This window comes from Heterocephalus glaber, unplaced genomic scaffold (assembly GCF_053883595.1).
Source record: "Heterocephalus glaber isolate CG9 unplaced genomic scaffold, H.glaber_assembly_v1.0 deba00000071, whole genome shotgun sequence".
Lineage (NCBI taxonomy): Eukaryota > Metazoa > Chordata > Mammalia > Rodentia > Bathyergidae > Heterocephalus > Heterocephalus glaber.
In genome coordinates this window covers 11,396,843-11,412,562 of record NW_028258137.1, presented here as the reverse complement: position 1 = coordinate 11,412,562, position 15,720 = coordinate 11,396,843, and the positions used below count along the sequence as shown (strand labels likewise).

Below are 15,720 nucleotides of genomic sequence, written 5' to 3'. Positions count from 1 at the left end.
GAGGCAGGAGGATCACGTCAAGTTTGAGGCCAGCCTGTGCTACATAGTGAGTTCAAGACCAGCCAGAATTACATAATGAGACCCTGTCTAGAAAAATAAACAAAAAAGAGTAACTTTTTTTTTTTTGGTGCTGAAGACTGAACACAGGGGCACTTGTATGTTAAACACATGCTCTAACTCTGAGCTATCCTTAGCTCAGTAGAAAATATTAAATCTGTAGTCTGAAAACAAAGCATGTCTGATATGTAATCCAGAGAACAAACTGTTTTCAAAAGGAAATGTACAACATGGTCATTCAAGGAAAACAAATTACTTTAGAGTGCAATAAACATACACCTTAAGAATGGAGAAGGTAAAGAAAGAATTGAAGCTGAGGACCAGAGAAGGAAGGGCAGACCCCTTCTATTTTGTTCTCGTTCCTTTCTGCAGAAAAAAAACAGTAATCCAGATTTTAAAGTCAACTTTCCTGATTTTTAAATGCTGGCAAATAAAAATATCTAAAAGACAGATTTGATCCACGAACTGCTGCTAGTTTTAAACGCCTGCCTGGAAATTCAGTCTTTAACACTGAAGGAAAGCTCAGTGGTTATGTAGTCAAGGGATGCCAGCTCCCCAAGACAGTGAAAGAGGGGAAACTGCCAGGATTTTAAAAAGGAAGATTCTGTGTACTAACTATTCTAAGTAATGGAAGTCAATTAGCATCCTGGAACCCCATCAACTGCCAGTGGCTTCTGCAAGTCGCAAGTTGTTGTGACCAACGAAAGAATTTTACCACACATTTCTGAACACCTCCTACTGGCAGCACCACGTCCTAATAATAACAAAAGTCAAATTCAAAAGGCAGTGGAGGGGCTGGGGATTTAGCTCAGTGGTTCGGGATTTAGCTCAGTGGTTCTGCTGCCTGTCTCGAAAGCGCAAGGTCCCAAGTTCGATCCCTGGTACCAAAAAAAAAGGCAGTGGGAAGGTCAAGAACATCTATTTACAAACAGTAATAAAATTAGGACAAGGCCAGCTCTGAGTCAACTAAACCAATTCCCAAATTGTCATCAAACAGGAAATCTCACTGAGCAGAGAGCTTAAAGCTGGTTTTGGAAACATATCAAAAGACTTAATTCCTTCTCATTACTTCCAGAATTAATTTTGACAGAAGGAAACTGTCTTTTTCTTTCTCTAGTCATTGGTTTTATTACCAGACATTACAGTGATACCTTGGTTCACAACTTAACTCCACAATTCTGGTCACAAACTGAATTGGATGAGAACCAAATCAAATTTCCCCATAAGGTAAACACTGAACCTACCCACTGAATTTGATTCAATTCTCGGCCAATTGAGTTTGTGACCAGAATTGTGGAAAGAATTAAGTTCGTGAACAGAGGCACCACTGTAGTTTCCTATTGGTCTGTTTCTCCTACAGCAGGAACTTACATTTAAAAACTACATGTTTCAAAGAAGTCATTAGTGGAAGAAATCCAGGTACTCAAGTCTCTTACCCACTCCTGAATTTTTCCCTTAACGCTCATTCTCCTATTCGAGAGCAGGTTCAAGTTATCATATGACCCAGCAATTCCACTTCTAGATAGAACATCACCACACAAGTCTGCACATGAATTGTTCATACAAACATTATTTACCATAGCCAAAAAGTGGAAACCATCCTATGCTCATTGATTAGTAAATGGATAAACAAAATGTGGTACAGTAACAAAGTATTATTTGTTTCACTGTATGAATAAAAAACTATAAAAGAATGAATTACAGATGAGTACTGTAATATGGTTGAATCCTGAAAATATTACATTAGGCTAAAGAAAACTGCTACAATAGGATGTCATGATTCCACTCATATGAACTATTGGAATAAGGCAATCTAGACATAGAAAGGTGGCCGGGGATTTAGCTCAGTGGTTTTGTCACCTGCTGTGCAAGTGCAAGGACCTGAGTTCGATCCCCAGTATCAAAAATAAAAAAACAAAAGAAAGGCAATCAGTGGTTGACTTGAAGTGTGGGGATGAAGATGGAGACTGACTGCAAACATGTTCAAGGATTCTTCTGGAGGTGACCAAAATGACTGTGGCTACACAGCACTACAATTGTATAACCCTCTGGATATGTCAAAAACCAAAACCATATCATCTAGGGCTGGAGGCCCAGGATTTAGCTCAGTGGTTCTGCTGCCTGCCTCACAAGCGCAAGGTCCCAAGTTTGATCCCCAGTGTCAAAAAACAACAACAAAAAGTGATAGGGCCAGGGATTTAGCTTGATGGCGCTGCACCTGCCTCGCAAGCACAAGGTCCTGAGTTCGAGCCTCCTTATGGGGAGGAGACACCATTATCATTTAAATAGGAGAATTATATGGTATATGAATTGCATCTCAATAAAACTGTTCTTTTAAAAAAAGAAAAAAAGAGCCGGGTGTGGTGACACACACCTGTAATCCCAGAACTTGGGAGGCTGAGGCAGGAGGATAATCGTGAGTTTGAGGCCAGCCTGGGCTGCTGAGTGAGATCAAGGCCAGCCTGGACTACACACCGAAACCTTATCTCAACCTCACCCCCAAAAAAGAACACATTCAACTATAAATTATTAAGCTGACAAAACACCATCTGTTCCTTTAAAAAAAAAATCACTTCCAGATTCCAAAAAACATCACAGGTCAGATTTACTAGAATATCTACATTCCTCTAATTATCTTAATTACTACAACAATTACCAGTAAGCCTTCACTCACAACAGTTACTCTCCTGAAACAAGCTGCATGTCCCCTTCCCCAAAAGGCCACTTTCTAGGCATCATGTGACTTCACCAGGCACACAGGTACCTGCTCATGGATCAGGCACTTACCAAAGGTCAACACAACAGGAGGAGAAGTCAGACTTCTCTGATAGCTCACCTTTTTTGTTGTTGTTGATATATTTGCTGTGAATAATTTGGGGGCCCTTTCTTCCCTTTTATTAAAAACGTGAAATATAGATAGATCTAGCTTTGAAATGCTCTCCACAATATGATAGCAATCCTTTAAAAAGTAAAAAGTCCCTTAAAATAATCAACACAAATGAGGGGCCTGACGATAATAAGAGATTCTTGTGTGTTTTTTTTGGTCCTGGGGGTCGAACTCGGGACCTTGCACTTGTGAGGCAGGTACCAGAACCACCGAGCTAAATCCCCGGCCCTAGGATTATAAATTTTGATGGAATAAGTAAATAGCAAACGTAGAATTGAATCCTGGCCAGCCAGCTACCAGCAAACACAGTACTGGTAATAAGGATGGGAATGCGGGGGAAGAGGTGGCTCTGGATCTTGGAATAAACCATGGGAATTCAGATAACACTAAGTAAGCACTGTGCTTTCTACTACCAAATGTAGACAGAGTACTTCTTGTAGTCTGATTCCATCTTCTAAATAAAAGAGGGTTTATTCCATTCTTAATGCATAAACTTTGGCTTTTTATAGCCTAAGCAGTGTGCTATTTTAAACATTAGGAGGAAATGCATTTTCAGTTACAAACATTTGCTCCACTGAATCTGCTCTTATTTGTTAGCAAAAGATGTAGGACAGGATGTTTTACTTTGCTGCTCTGGTTTTCCTGTATTGCTTAAGTTTGTTTAGAGAAAATGAAAATAAAGTTTCGGCTGCACAATTTCTATAAACTGAAGCAGCTCTCAAAGTGAAAAAAAAAGTATTTTACTGCATTAAGATAATTTTCTTTTACTATATTAGAGTACTACAGATTTGTTCCTTGAAGACTTTCCATACCCTGCCTGTGGAGCCTACAGCAGATCCTAATGTTTGCACTAATACGAGTCCACTGACATCCCTGAGCAGCTAATCCTCTTGGCCCTGTCTCTTCCAAGGACAATTATAACTGCAAAAGCTTTTTTAGATGCATTTCCAAAAAAAATGAGCAGACCAACCCTGAAGGCCACTTTGGATTTAACAGAAGTTCAAAGCATGCTGTGTCATAATTAAATGTGTTCCCATTTTCACCTACAACTCTAAGGGCTTTTATTCAGGCACTTGGCAGGCATAGCCTTCTAATCTGTTAATTCCCATTACACCTTTCAAAGAAATTGATTTTGGTCAAATTTCATTTTATCCTCTTTATAAAGGAGCCAGCAGTTCATTAATCAGCTGAAAAACATTTCAGTGGAATAGCTCCCAAGATTAGCTCCTGTTAGGTTCCTCCAGATCCCTCTATGCTCTGTGCTGCCCTGTATGCACAGCCTAAGAAAGACTCCTTTACCAAACTTCAGTAGGCTCTTCTCAGTCCTATTCTCAACCAAGCCTTGACACTGACCCCTGTCCTTGCTGGGTGTCCATAGTCTAGTTTTAGCACTTAGTTCAGAGAGCATTCCTATGTTGATACCCAATCACCTTAGCCTGCCTTTAGCAAGAATCTCCCTACCCTTGATGTCGCGTCTTAAGTTTTCCATCCAACCTCCCCACCTTTCCGCCGTAAGTCCACAGCTGTCTTTGCTATATTCAGAATTGAGCTCTCACTTTCTCCCCTAGAGATAATCTTGACACCTATCACAACAGTCCTAAATAAAATCTTCCTGTTTTAACAAGTGTTAGAATACTTTTTACTTTAACAAGCTTCAGAGGCAATGAAATACCCTGACAAGAGACTGGAGGGAGGAAAAAAAAGGACACCTGGGCACTTATTCCCTTGCCTTTCCTCTAGAAGGGCTCAGGGCTCAAATGAACCCCTCAACTCCTTCCTGTAGGAAGGCCCTGTCTTCCACTGCCATCAACTGACCCCCACTCTACCCCTTCAGCCCTATGGGTGGCAGTGGGGATTCATTACTAGCTATTCCTAACACTATTCCTGTCCCACTGGTTTTCCATTACTCCTGTCAGTTATTAAACTCTCTTCAAAGGTTCACAATTTAAGGATGCCATTTGTTTCCTGTTGGGTCTCCCTAACTCAGGTGTCATCTCAAGCCGATTTCCTATGCTAGAAAGGTGGCCATGGGTAGAGAAAGCAGGGAGATGGATTTCTAGGTAAGGGACTCAGTGATTTGCACAAGATGACTCTGTTAAGCTACCACTTTTTCCTCCCCTGCTTATTTTTATAATTATAGTAGCAGTGTCTCCTTAAACACAGTTTCCAAGCAATTTTCAAAACATCAATAAGGATTATTTTAAGAATAAATAGCCAGGGAAGCTAGAAGTAAAAGCTGTACTAGTTGAAATTAATCGTCCTAGAACCCTAAGGCAGAATTTCTCTGCCTGTATTTCTATCTGGTACTTACATCCAGAGGGCACTTCTATAACACTTTTAATAAATGCAAGGAAAAGAATTTTTTGGTAGTACTAAGGGTTGAGCCCAGGGGTGCTCCACCACTGAGCTACTTCCCTAGCCCTTTATTTTTTTTGTTTTTGAGACAGGGTCTCTCTATGTAGTTCAGACTGACCTTGAACTCACTATGTAGCCCAGGCTGGCCTCAAACTCATGACGATCCTCCTGCCCAAGCTTCTCCAGTGCTGGGATTATAGGCATGCACCACATGCCTGGCTCCGCCCTAGCCCTTTAAAAAAAATTTTTTTTTTTTAAATATTGAGGCCAGGGATTTAGCTCAGCGGTTTTGCCACCTGCTGCGCAAGCACAAGGACCAGAGTTCAATCCCTGGTACCAAAAATAAAATATTGAGACAAAGTCTCCTTAAGCTGCCCAGGCTAGGTTCAAACTTGTGATCCTCCTGCCTTATGGCATGTGCCACCATGCGCAGGCCACCACACACCAGCCAGATACTTGTTTAATAATACCAGATAAACTGTGACAAATCTAGTAACCCACATAAAAACCTTCTGAAGGCTGACTTTGTATGTAATCTAGAGAAATATCTATCAAATTCAGGTATTGCAGACGGCAACATCAATTTAGCAGGTCATAACATTTCTTTAAATGACACAAACTATGCAAAAATGGAAAACAGAAAATCAGAGTGAATTATATGTAATAAAGAGTAAATATCATTTCACCCAGTCAGGCACAGGGGTGCACACCTGTAGTCCCAGCTACAAAGGAGGCAGGAGGATCATATGGGCCCAGGAGTTTGAGATGAGCCTGGGCAACAGAGCAACATCCTCTCTCAAAAAGCATAAAGGGTAGGGCTGGGGCTTTAGCTCAGCGCTGCTGCACCTGCCTCCCAAGTGCAAGGCCCTGAGTTCGATCCCGGGTACCAAAAAAATAAATAAATAAAAACAGAACAAAGGGTGTGTGTACTGTGTGCACACTGCAGGTTTAGCTCAGTGGCAGAGCACTTGCCTAGCATGTACAAGACTCTAGGTTCAATTCTTGGCACTGAAGTATCATTTCGTGTGTGTGTGTGTGTGTGTGTGTGTGTGTGTGTGTGTGTATGTTACCAAGAATTAAACCAAAGGCCTTCACACTGAGTTACATTCCTAGCCCTTTTTGTATTTTGAGACAGGGTCTCCCTAAATTGCTCAGGTTGGGCTCAAACTTAAAATCCGCCAGCCTCAGTCTCTCATGGTGCTCAGGATCACAGGTGTGCACCACCACACCTGGCTTTTTTTTTAAATTACATTTTCAGACAAGGTCTAAGTTGCTCAGGTTAGCCTTGCTTCAATCCTTCTGCCTGAGCCACCTGAACAGCAGGGATTGCAGGCCTGTACTACTGTGTCCAGCTAGATACCTCAACCCTCCCCAATCCTAGGGACTGAACCCGGGGCCTTCATACCAAGCTACATTCTCAGCCCTTTTTGTTGAGATGAGGTCTCATTAAGTTGCCCAGCCTGGGCTCAAACTTACAATCTGCTTGCCTCAGCCTCCTAGACTGCTAGAAGTACAGGTGTGCACTACCACATCCAGCTTACAAACTTACTTTTGTGGGTGTAATGAGGCATAATGTAGAATGCATTCCTTACAATGGTGGCAATCCAGAAAATCTGAAAGCTACTAGTCTTATGAGAGCCCCTTTCAAATAATATAATGAATATAAGAATAAACACATCAAAAAAAAAAAAAAGAATAAACACATGTTCCTTCAGTCTACAGATTCACATTTTTCCTCAACTCTTACTAAAAACAGTCTGTCACCCAGTTAAGTATATCAGTAACTAAAAGAATTCTATAAAATAGGGCCAGGGATTTAGCTCAGTGGCACCATGCCTGCCTCGCAAGTGCAAGGTCCTGAGTTCAATCTCTGGTACCAAAAAAAAAAAAAATTTCTATAAAATAGTATTTAATCTTACTACATATAATGTACTAATACTTTAAGTGATGAGTGCAAATTACAGTTTGCAACAGTACTGCCCTAAGTATCAACACGGTCAGGTCTGGAGAATTCTGTTCACATTCCATGAAGTTCTAATTCCCTACAGCTACCTTCATCTGCTTTCACATCATGTCCACTGTGGTACAAGCAGCCAAATCCCTTGCCCCTACTGAGGTGTCTGTGTAACTACTATGTGGCTCCTGCTACCTGGGTGCTCCACAGGGGAGAAATACTCTAGGCAGGCAGGTCAAGAGTATGTAGCAGATACAGATGATGCAGCAGCTGTGGAGAATCAAGCACCATTCTGTCTCCTCACATTAATCACAGCAATTACTGCAAGCATCTGGAGCTCCCAGCCCAAGGACAAAGAGTAGGGAAGTGTGGAAGCAGCTGAGCCAAAAAGACTTGCTGGAGCTAGAGGTAAACACTGCAGCCTCCTCGCCCCTTGCTTGTTCTTTACAGTCTCTCAAGTTCCCCAGCAGGACTGAGTAACCTGACTGAGAACTCTTCACTAGGTGCCTCCCTTCCAGGGCCTCCTGGAGTCACCTCTCACACAAATGACTTACGCTCAAACCTTTGCCTCAGGGTCTGCTTGTGGGGAAGTGCATCCTAAGAGAGCGTGCCAGTGTAACACTGTTTTCAGACCCAAGGCTACAAAGGTGAGAAAAGCTTGTCCCAGGAAAAGCTCAGAAACTTTACTGATTGGGGTAACGATTTCTAACTAAAGAGTCAGAGAGGCCAGTTTAGAGACCCATTCTACCCCTAACACCGAGAGGGTTAACAAAACAGAGCCTGCCCTGTAGGAGCTAGCTGCATGGTCAGGGCTCCACATGGGAGGTGGACTATGTTCACTTCTTCATGGGTGGCAACCTTAAGCTTTTCTTATTTACTGTGATACTTTACTTCTTACATATAGGTTAAAAAGAAAAGAAGTCTCACTTCTTCTAAAGAGAAAGAATTCTAGACCTCAGGTAAAAATAACTCTAGTAATATGGAAAATTCCAAAGGAGAAAACACTTAAGTTCCTGACAATACATTAAAAGAACTATTTGGAAATCATCTTTTTTTCTTTGAGATAGGGTCTTGTTATTTTTCCCAGGTTAACCTCAAACCTCTGCACTCAAGCATCCTCCTGCCTCAGTGTCCTGAGTGGCTGGTACTAAACAGATGCACTACTGTCCTCAGCTTGACCTTTCTATGTTCCTGTCAAGTCATGCCGGATGGGAACAGGTACTCGGCCCAAATCCTCAGTGAAAATTCTGATGCACTACTAATACAGTCACTCAAAAAGTATTATGGTAATGTAAAATGTACATGTTCGGCTCTGTAGTCAAAACACTAAATCTGGGCTTCTTTCAACAATAAACTTATGCTTCACTTTCCTTTGCATCTTCCATCTTGGTAAATATTTCAGCAAAGGCAGAGAAGCAGCATAATTTATTCTCATAAAAGGAGTCACAGAGCTGCAGGGAAAGCAGGTCCCCACACTGAAAAAGGCTATTTCAGCATGCCAACTACTCCTGGGACTGAGACTCAAGTACTCACCCTGACCCAGCAGAGAGTGATGGCACAGCTGAAGGGACATTAGCCTGTGGTTTTTCCTTCTCATTTTGCTTGAAGAAGGACTTGGCTTCTTTAGATGTAGCATCCACTTCCTTAGTCACCCTGTTCCAAGCAAAGAGACACCAAATTTACAAAAACAATATGGACAGAGAAACAAAATTTAAGAAAAAGGAAAAAAATGACAACTAGGAATATATCCACCACTGGCCTTTTAATAAACTATGCATACTGAACTTTATGATTAAAAAGTTTACTATAACAATTCTAGACAATTTCTGACTAAAATTAATAAATAATACAACACTGTATATGAATTTTATCTCCCTAAAACCTCTCCACTACATCTGTTAGCACAAATATTATGGTTTAGATCTAAAATGGCCCCCAAAACCTCAGGTGTTTGGAAAGTGACTGGATTATGAACGAACTATAGTTGTCTTGCCTTTAGGTAGGGTCTGATCAGAAGAGGCAGGTCATTGTGGGCTTAACTCAGAAGGGTGTATCTCCTTTTCAAGCTCCTCCCCTCACTCTGCTTCCTGTCTGCTATGAAATGAGCAGCTTTCCTAAGCCCAGGCCCTGTCACCATGCTGCTTCTGCCTGGAGCTAGCTAACCATGAAAATACTGAAACTTCTAAAATGTGAACCAGAGCTGGGCGTGGTGGCACATGCCGGTAATTACAGCGCTTGGGAGGCTGAGGCAGGAGGATCACTGTAAATTCAGGACCAGCCTAGGCTTCACAGTGAGTTCAAGGCCAGTCTGAACTACATAGCAAGACCCTGTCTCAAAAGAAACCAAATGTGAGGCAAAATAAACCTCTCCTCCTTTAAGCTGTGGGTATTGAGTGTTTTGTCCTAGTGACAAGAAAGTGACTAAGACAAAGAGGCACACTCCAGCAGTCACCACTGAGTCTCATCCTCTAGGGGTTACTGGTTTGAAGGCTGAAAAAGGCCCTCACATTGTACCTCACATGTACATCAGGCCTCTGACTCAAAGGTCCAGTGAAAAGTGAGGTGTGGAGACAGAATATTGGGGAGAAAAAAACAACAGAATTATTTCCAAAAAAAAGCAATGTTATAAACAACTGGAAATACTCTACAGAAGGCTCCTTTCTGTTCTACACATAAAACCACCCAATGATGAAACAAAATCTCTTGAAACTGGATAAATCTGATGTGTCAGAATAAAACTTGAGGGCTGGGGATGTAGCTCAGGGGTGACATGCCTGCCTGGCAATTGCAAGGGCCTGAGTTCGATCCCAGGTACTGAAAAAAAAAATGGAATTTGACCAATTTAAATCTGGAAAAGCTGTGCACAATAAAATTGAATCCTAAAGGATCAAATAAGGACACTTATGGTGCCTTAAATTTCAGATAAAGAGAGGAGAAATACCTAGTGCCTGCTTCAGCTGTCAGGTCAACAAAAATATTGGAGGAATTTCTAAATTCCAATCTATCGGCAAGAGGGTCCAAGATTACAATCACTATTGTGACTGTCCAAGCACATCATCCAGAGGTAAATCCTATCTCTGAGAAAATTCAAGTATCTGTTTAGTCACCTCTCAGGACAAATTTTCTTTCTAAGGGTTATCTCACTTCTGTACTTAGTATTGTGTCATGTTTGGTTTCATTGTTACTCATTTTACTAAGCACAGATGAGACTCTGGTTGTGGCCACATAGGTAAACATTTTCTCAAAAAGCCACACAGATCCTGGCACTGTGTTAGATGTTAAACATATAAAGATGAATGATGTGGCCTTTGCCCTTAAGGAGCTCATAGTCTGGCAGGACAGCGAATGACAAGAGAACCGTGGTGACACGTGATACACAGTACGTGGCACAGAGAGGGCAAGAAGTAAATACAACCTGTGGGAATATCTTAGTTTCTTAGAGCCAAAGTCTTATCCATACTGATTAGGAAACATATAAATGGATACATTCCCCAGGGACTTTGATAACTGACACAAAGTAATATTAGTAAATGAATCTGCATTAACAGTATGCCTCCCACCCCACCCAGCACTGAAGATTGAACTCAGGAGCACTCCAACACTGAGCTATCCAGCCCTTTCTGTATTTTTAATTGTATGACAGGGTCTTGCATAGTTGCCAAAACTTGTAATCCTTCTGTCTCAGTCACCTAAAGAGTTCCACTTCTAACAAGCTATAAGAGAGGTGGCTATCAGAATATCTTCTAATAGGAGAACAGTTAAGTTACAGACCATTTCCCATACAAGAAGCACCCTGACAGGAAAAGGCCTATTATTAGCATTAATTTAAGTGTTCTCAGCAGAAATTCCATTTTAACTTCATTTTTACTTACTCAGTACTTCCTGAAATTCTTTATTTGGTGAGAAACTTTCCATGACTGGCCTTTTCCAAATGGTGAATCAGTTAGGAAAGTCTGAGGTAACTGGCACAGCTGGTTATATGACAGGGAAGGATAAAAAATACTATTTCCCCTCATTACCTGGGTTAATATACTATAGATTGTTCAAGGAGGAAAAAACAAAATGGCAAAAATCCAAAATTTAACAAGTAAAACATAGTTTAAAGAAGAAAGACTGACTTGTGCTAACACTACCTTATGCTTATGCTTCGCAAATTCTTCCCAGTCATCACTTGCTTTCTCATTTTTTAAAGATGCAGTAATATCCTTAACTTGACACAAAGAGAGAAAAAGCAGAATGACATCATGAGATTAAAAAAATGTTCAAATCCACATGCCAAATCTGTATATAGGTTGCCAATTAAAATTTGTATTGCTCAAGGTCCCCCAAGAGAATTCTTTATAATACCTAATTCCAGTACAGTATAAATTAAGGGAAAAAAACTCTGCTAACATACCAACTACTGTTTTTGTTCTCTTTAGGTACGGGAATTAAGCCAGGGATTTAGCTCAGTGGTTACACTGCCTGTCTAGGTACAGGAATTAAAGAGGTCTTTCACATGTTCTTTTATGTATTTCTGTAACGGATGACTTTTAAAATAATAAACATGTACTGATTTTGAAATATAAATAAAATACACATGTAAGAGTATATACATAGTTTATGAAAGTGTTCACTTTTCTGTTTTCTTTTTGACAGGCATGGGGCTGCCCTCTTCTGGCCAATGGTGGAATACCAACTGAATACCAATCCACTACTTTAAATTACCATCCATTTGCTTTCAAAAATGAAGAGGCCTCAGTAGGTCCCAGGGGGAAAAAAAAAAAAAGGAAGAAACTTGTGGCATAATATAAATATTAATGTGTTTAGCCAGGCCTGGTGGTACAAGCCTGCACTCTCAGCATTCTGGGAAGTTGAGATAGGAGGATCACAGGTTTGAGTCCAGCCTGAATACCCTAGGAAGACCCTGTCTCAAAAATTTAAAAGGGATGAGGATGTAGCTCAGTGGTACAGTGCTTCGGGGTTCAACCCCCAGTACTATGCCCCATCAAATCCATTACAGAGATAAGTGAATGGAAGTGTAAATTTTGGTTTTTTGAGACAGTGTCTTCCTATATAGGTCAGGCTGGCCTTGAACTCACAGTGATCCCCTGCTTCAGTTTCCCGAGTGCTGGAGTTACAGGCATCCACCACCATGCCTGGCCCAATTTTTATTTTTTATTAGGACCTTTTTTTTGCTTTTTTCTGGTATGGAAATCTCACCATGTTGCCCAGGTTGGTCTCTGACTAGTGAACTCAAGCTGTTCTCCCACTTCAGCTTCCCAAGTAGCTGGGACTATAGGCATATAGTGCCACAGTCAGCATTTAAAGCAATTTCATTAAATTTGGGATTTTTACTTTTACCTTTGTACAAAATGAAGCTAGTCATGTTGTATTTTCAAAGTTCTTTTTTCCAGTACAGGGGACTGAAGTCTGGGCCTTTGCAATGAGCTATAACCCCAGCACTTTAAAAAATATTGTATTTAGAGCCAGGTGTGGTGCCATACGTCTATAATCCCAGTACTTGGGAGGCTGAGGCAGGGAGATTGCCCAAATTTGAGGCCAGCCTGGGTTCCATAGTGACATTTATGATCAGCTTTGTATCATATCAGCTTTGTATCATATGATCAGCTTCTGTTATCATATATTTAAAAAGTGAACCCATGATGTGAATTTACATAATTCAGTTTTGCTACTATAGCAAGTACAGTGTCTTTAGATTTTCTAGTTTTGTTTTCCTTTGGTAGCAAGACTTTTTTGATAAGAGAAGCAGTGTGTAACATGTTCTAGTACAAACTTAATTCAAAGTGTTTTTCTTGTCTTAGATCTGCACCATAGGAATATACTCTAAGACTTAAACTACAAACTACATCTGTTGACAACGTAATCTTAGTTTCTTCTTCTTTTTCTTCTTCTAGTATTTGTGATTCTGATATTATACAGAATATTCTGTATCATCTGAATGTTTAAATCATAGATATGATAAAAGCAGTATCTGGCTTTCTCTAAGTTACACTGAAAAAACACTTGCTAACTTTATTGTAAGTCATCAGTATCATAAACTAGATCCTGAATACTTCAAACTGTGGTGTCACTATAAAGTCCCATGTGAACCTGGTGTGATGCCACAAGCCTGTAATCCCAGTACTCAGGAGACTGAGGCAAGAAGATGACTGCAAGTTTGAGGCCAGCTTGGGCTGCCTCGTGAGTTCAGGGCCAGCCTAAACTACACAGCGAGACCCTGTCTGAAAAAAAAGAAACAAATAATAATAATAAAAAAGTTGAATTTGAACCACCTGCTATGCCACAAATTCATTGATGTTTCTAAGTAAACACCATTGATACAATCTTTTACTAATATCTAGGCTGCGGGTTTTTCACTTGGGGGCTTTTATTTCCCCCTCCAATTTTAGTAACCAAAAGTGCCTCTTTCTGCTAGGCATGATGATGCACGTCTGTAATCGCAGCACTCAGGAGGCTAAGGCAGGAGGATGTAATACCAGCATGCAGGAGAATCGCCACTGAGTTTGAGGTCAGCCTGGACTACAGTTAGTTCAAGGACAGCCTGAACTACATAGCGAGACCCTGTCTTAATCAATCAATCAATCAATCAATCAATCAATCAATGTGCCTCTTTCTCAAAAGGCTGTAATTTTTATCAACCTCCTTTCTCAGAAGGCCACAATATACTACTATTAAAATACAGTATAGGATCGCCACCTGCTGCGCAAGCGCAAGGACCTGAGTTCAATCCCCGGTACAAAAAAATATATATATATAATATAGGAATCTGTATCTGTTTCTATTAGGTTTTCAGTTTAGCACTCTTTCAAAGAAGTTTTTGGGGGCTGGGGATAAAGCTCAGTGGTAGAGTGCTTGCCTAGCATGTGAAGGACCTGGATGCAATCCCCAGTACTGCCCTCACCAAAAATACTTTTGATTCAGAACTTATTTCTTTATTTTTTGTTTGTTGAGACAGGATCTTACTATATATTACTATATAGTTTAGGCTGCCTTTGAACTCACTTTGTAACCCAGGATGGCCTCCAACTCATGGCAATCCTCCTGCCTCAGCCTCCTGAGTGTTGGGATTACAAGCGAATTTCTTTTTGTTCTATACATAAATGACACTGAAGTTTGATGGATTCATTGCTTCGTTAGCCAAAATATCTCTGTAAGAAACTCACTGTAATTTTAGCACTGCATGATCAAAAACCAAAGAATATATAAAGTCAAGCCAGTATAACATTGATCTTCAGTTTTTGGAATCATTTCTGTTATTAGCATGTGGGTACTACTGTGGCTGCATTCAGAAAACATGTGTTTTCTTTACACAAATCTCCAGTGAGGAAATGTAGCTCACTTGTAGAGCACTTGCATAACAAGCATGGCACCCTGGGCTCAATCTCCAGTACTACAAAAAAATTTTTTTTACTTTAACTTACTTTTTTTTGGGGGGGGGGGGTTGAGAAAGGGTGTTGTTATGTAGTCCAGGCTTGCCTTGAACTCACACTGGTCCTCCTACCTCAGCCTCCGAAGTCCTGGTATTATAGAAATGTGTCACTGTGCCTGACTACTTAGTAAATTATTAAAATATTGTATAAGGTTGGGGATATAGATCAGCAACACAGTGCCTGCCTGGCACGTGTGAGGCCCTGAGTTGGATTCCCAGTACCCTGCCCCCCAAAATATTGTATAAGTATTAAAAAAATCACACTTGAGGCCCAGGGATTTAACTCAATGGTTCCGGCACCTGCCCTGCAAGCGCAAGGTCCCAAGTTCAATCCCCAGTTCCAAAAAAAAAAAAAAAAAAAAAATTCACACTTGATTAACAAAACTAATTGTAAAAAATGACATCTTAAACCAAACAACATTTGGACTTTAGCTGAAAAAAAAAACCCTAAAATATCATACTGTAATGTAATCTTTTTTTTTTTTTCTGTAACGATCTATGTAGTCCAGACTTGCCTTGAACTTATTACCCTGCCCAGGTTGGCCTTAAATTTGTGGTGATCCTTCTACCTCAGCCTCCCTGAGTGCTGAGATTACAGGCATGTGCCATGACACCAAGCTCTGTAACACAGTCTTATTGCAAATGACTAATAGTTTATATCACATGTGACTCACCTTGAAAGTTTGATACTCACTGAATTTGTCTATACTGTGTTTAATGCAGTGATTCTGATGAGTCTTGAATGTGGTGACGCTGTCAAACTGGTATACAGGTTTGCAAGTACTCATGGTTTCTGAATTCATCTTGTCTTGGACCAGAAACAGGTGGTGTTTTAATTTTTTTCACATTTTTTTCAAAAACAGGTAGTTTGCAGCCTACATTTTGAGTAGCACTTTATTACATTCTATTCAAATTTCTCCCTAGTGGTCCGGGAATTTAGCTCAGTGGTTCCACCACCTGCCTCACAACTGCAAGATCCTGAGTTCAATCCCCAGTACCAAAAACCAAAAAAACAAAAAATAAATTTCTCCCTAG

At 40.5% G+C, this 15,720-nt stretch overlaps 1 protein-coding gene across 2 annotated transcripts in view; it reads right to left on the bottom strand.

Moving 5' to 3' along the window:
• Positions 1–15,720, bottom strand: part of Cfdp1 (chromatin remodeling protein CFDP1) — a 132,127-nt gene that overhangs the window by 102,614 nt on the left and 13,793 nt on the right. For both annotated transcript variants that reach the window (XM_021256697.2, XM_004842837.4), the window contains exon 5: positions 8,787–8,906. In XM_021256697.2, coding sequence (XP_021112356.1) covers positions 8,787–8,906 — 120 coding nt within the window. The remainder of the gene's footprint in view (positions 1–8,786; positions 8,907–15,720) is intronic.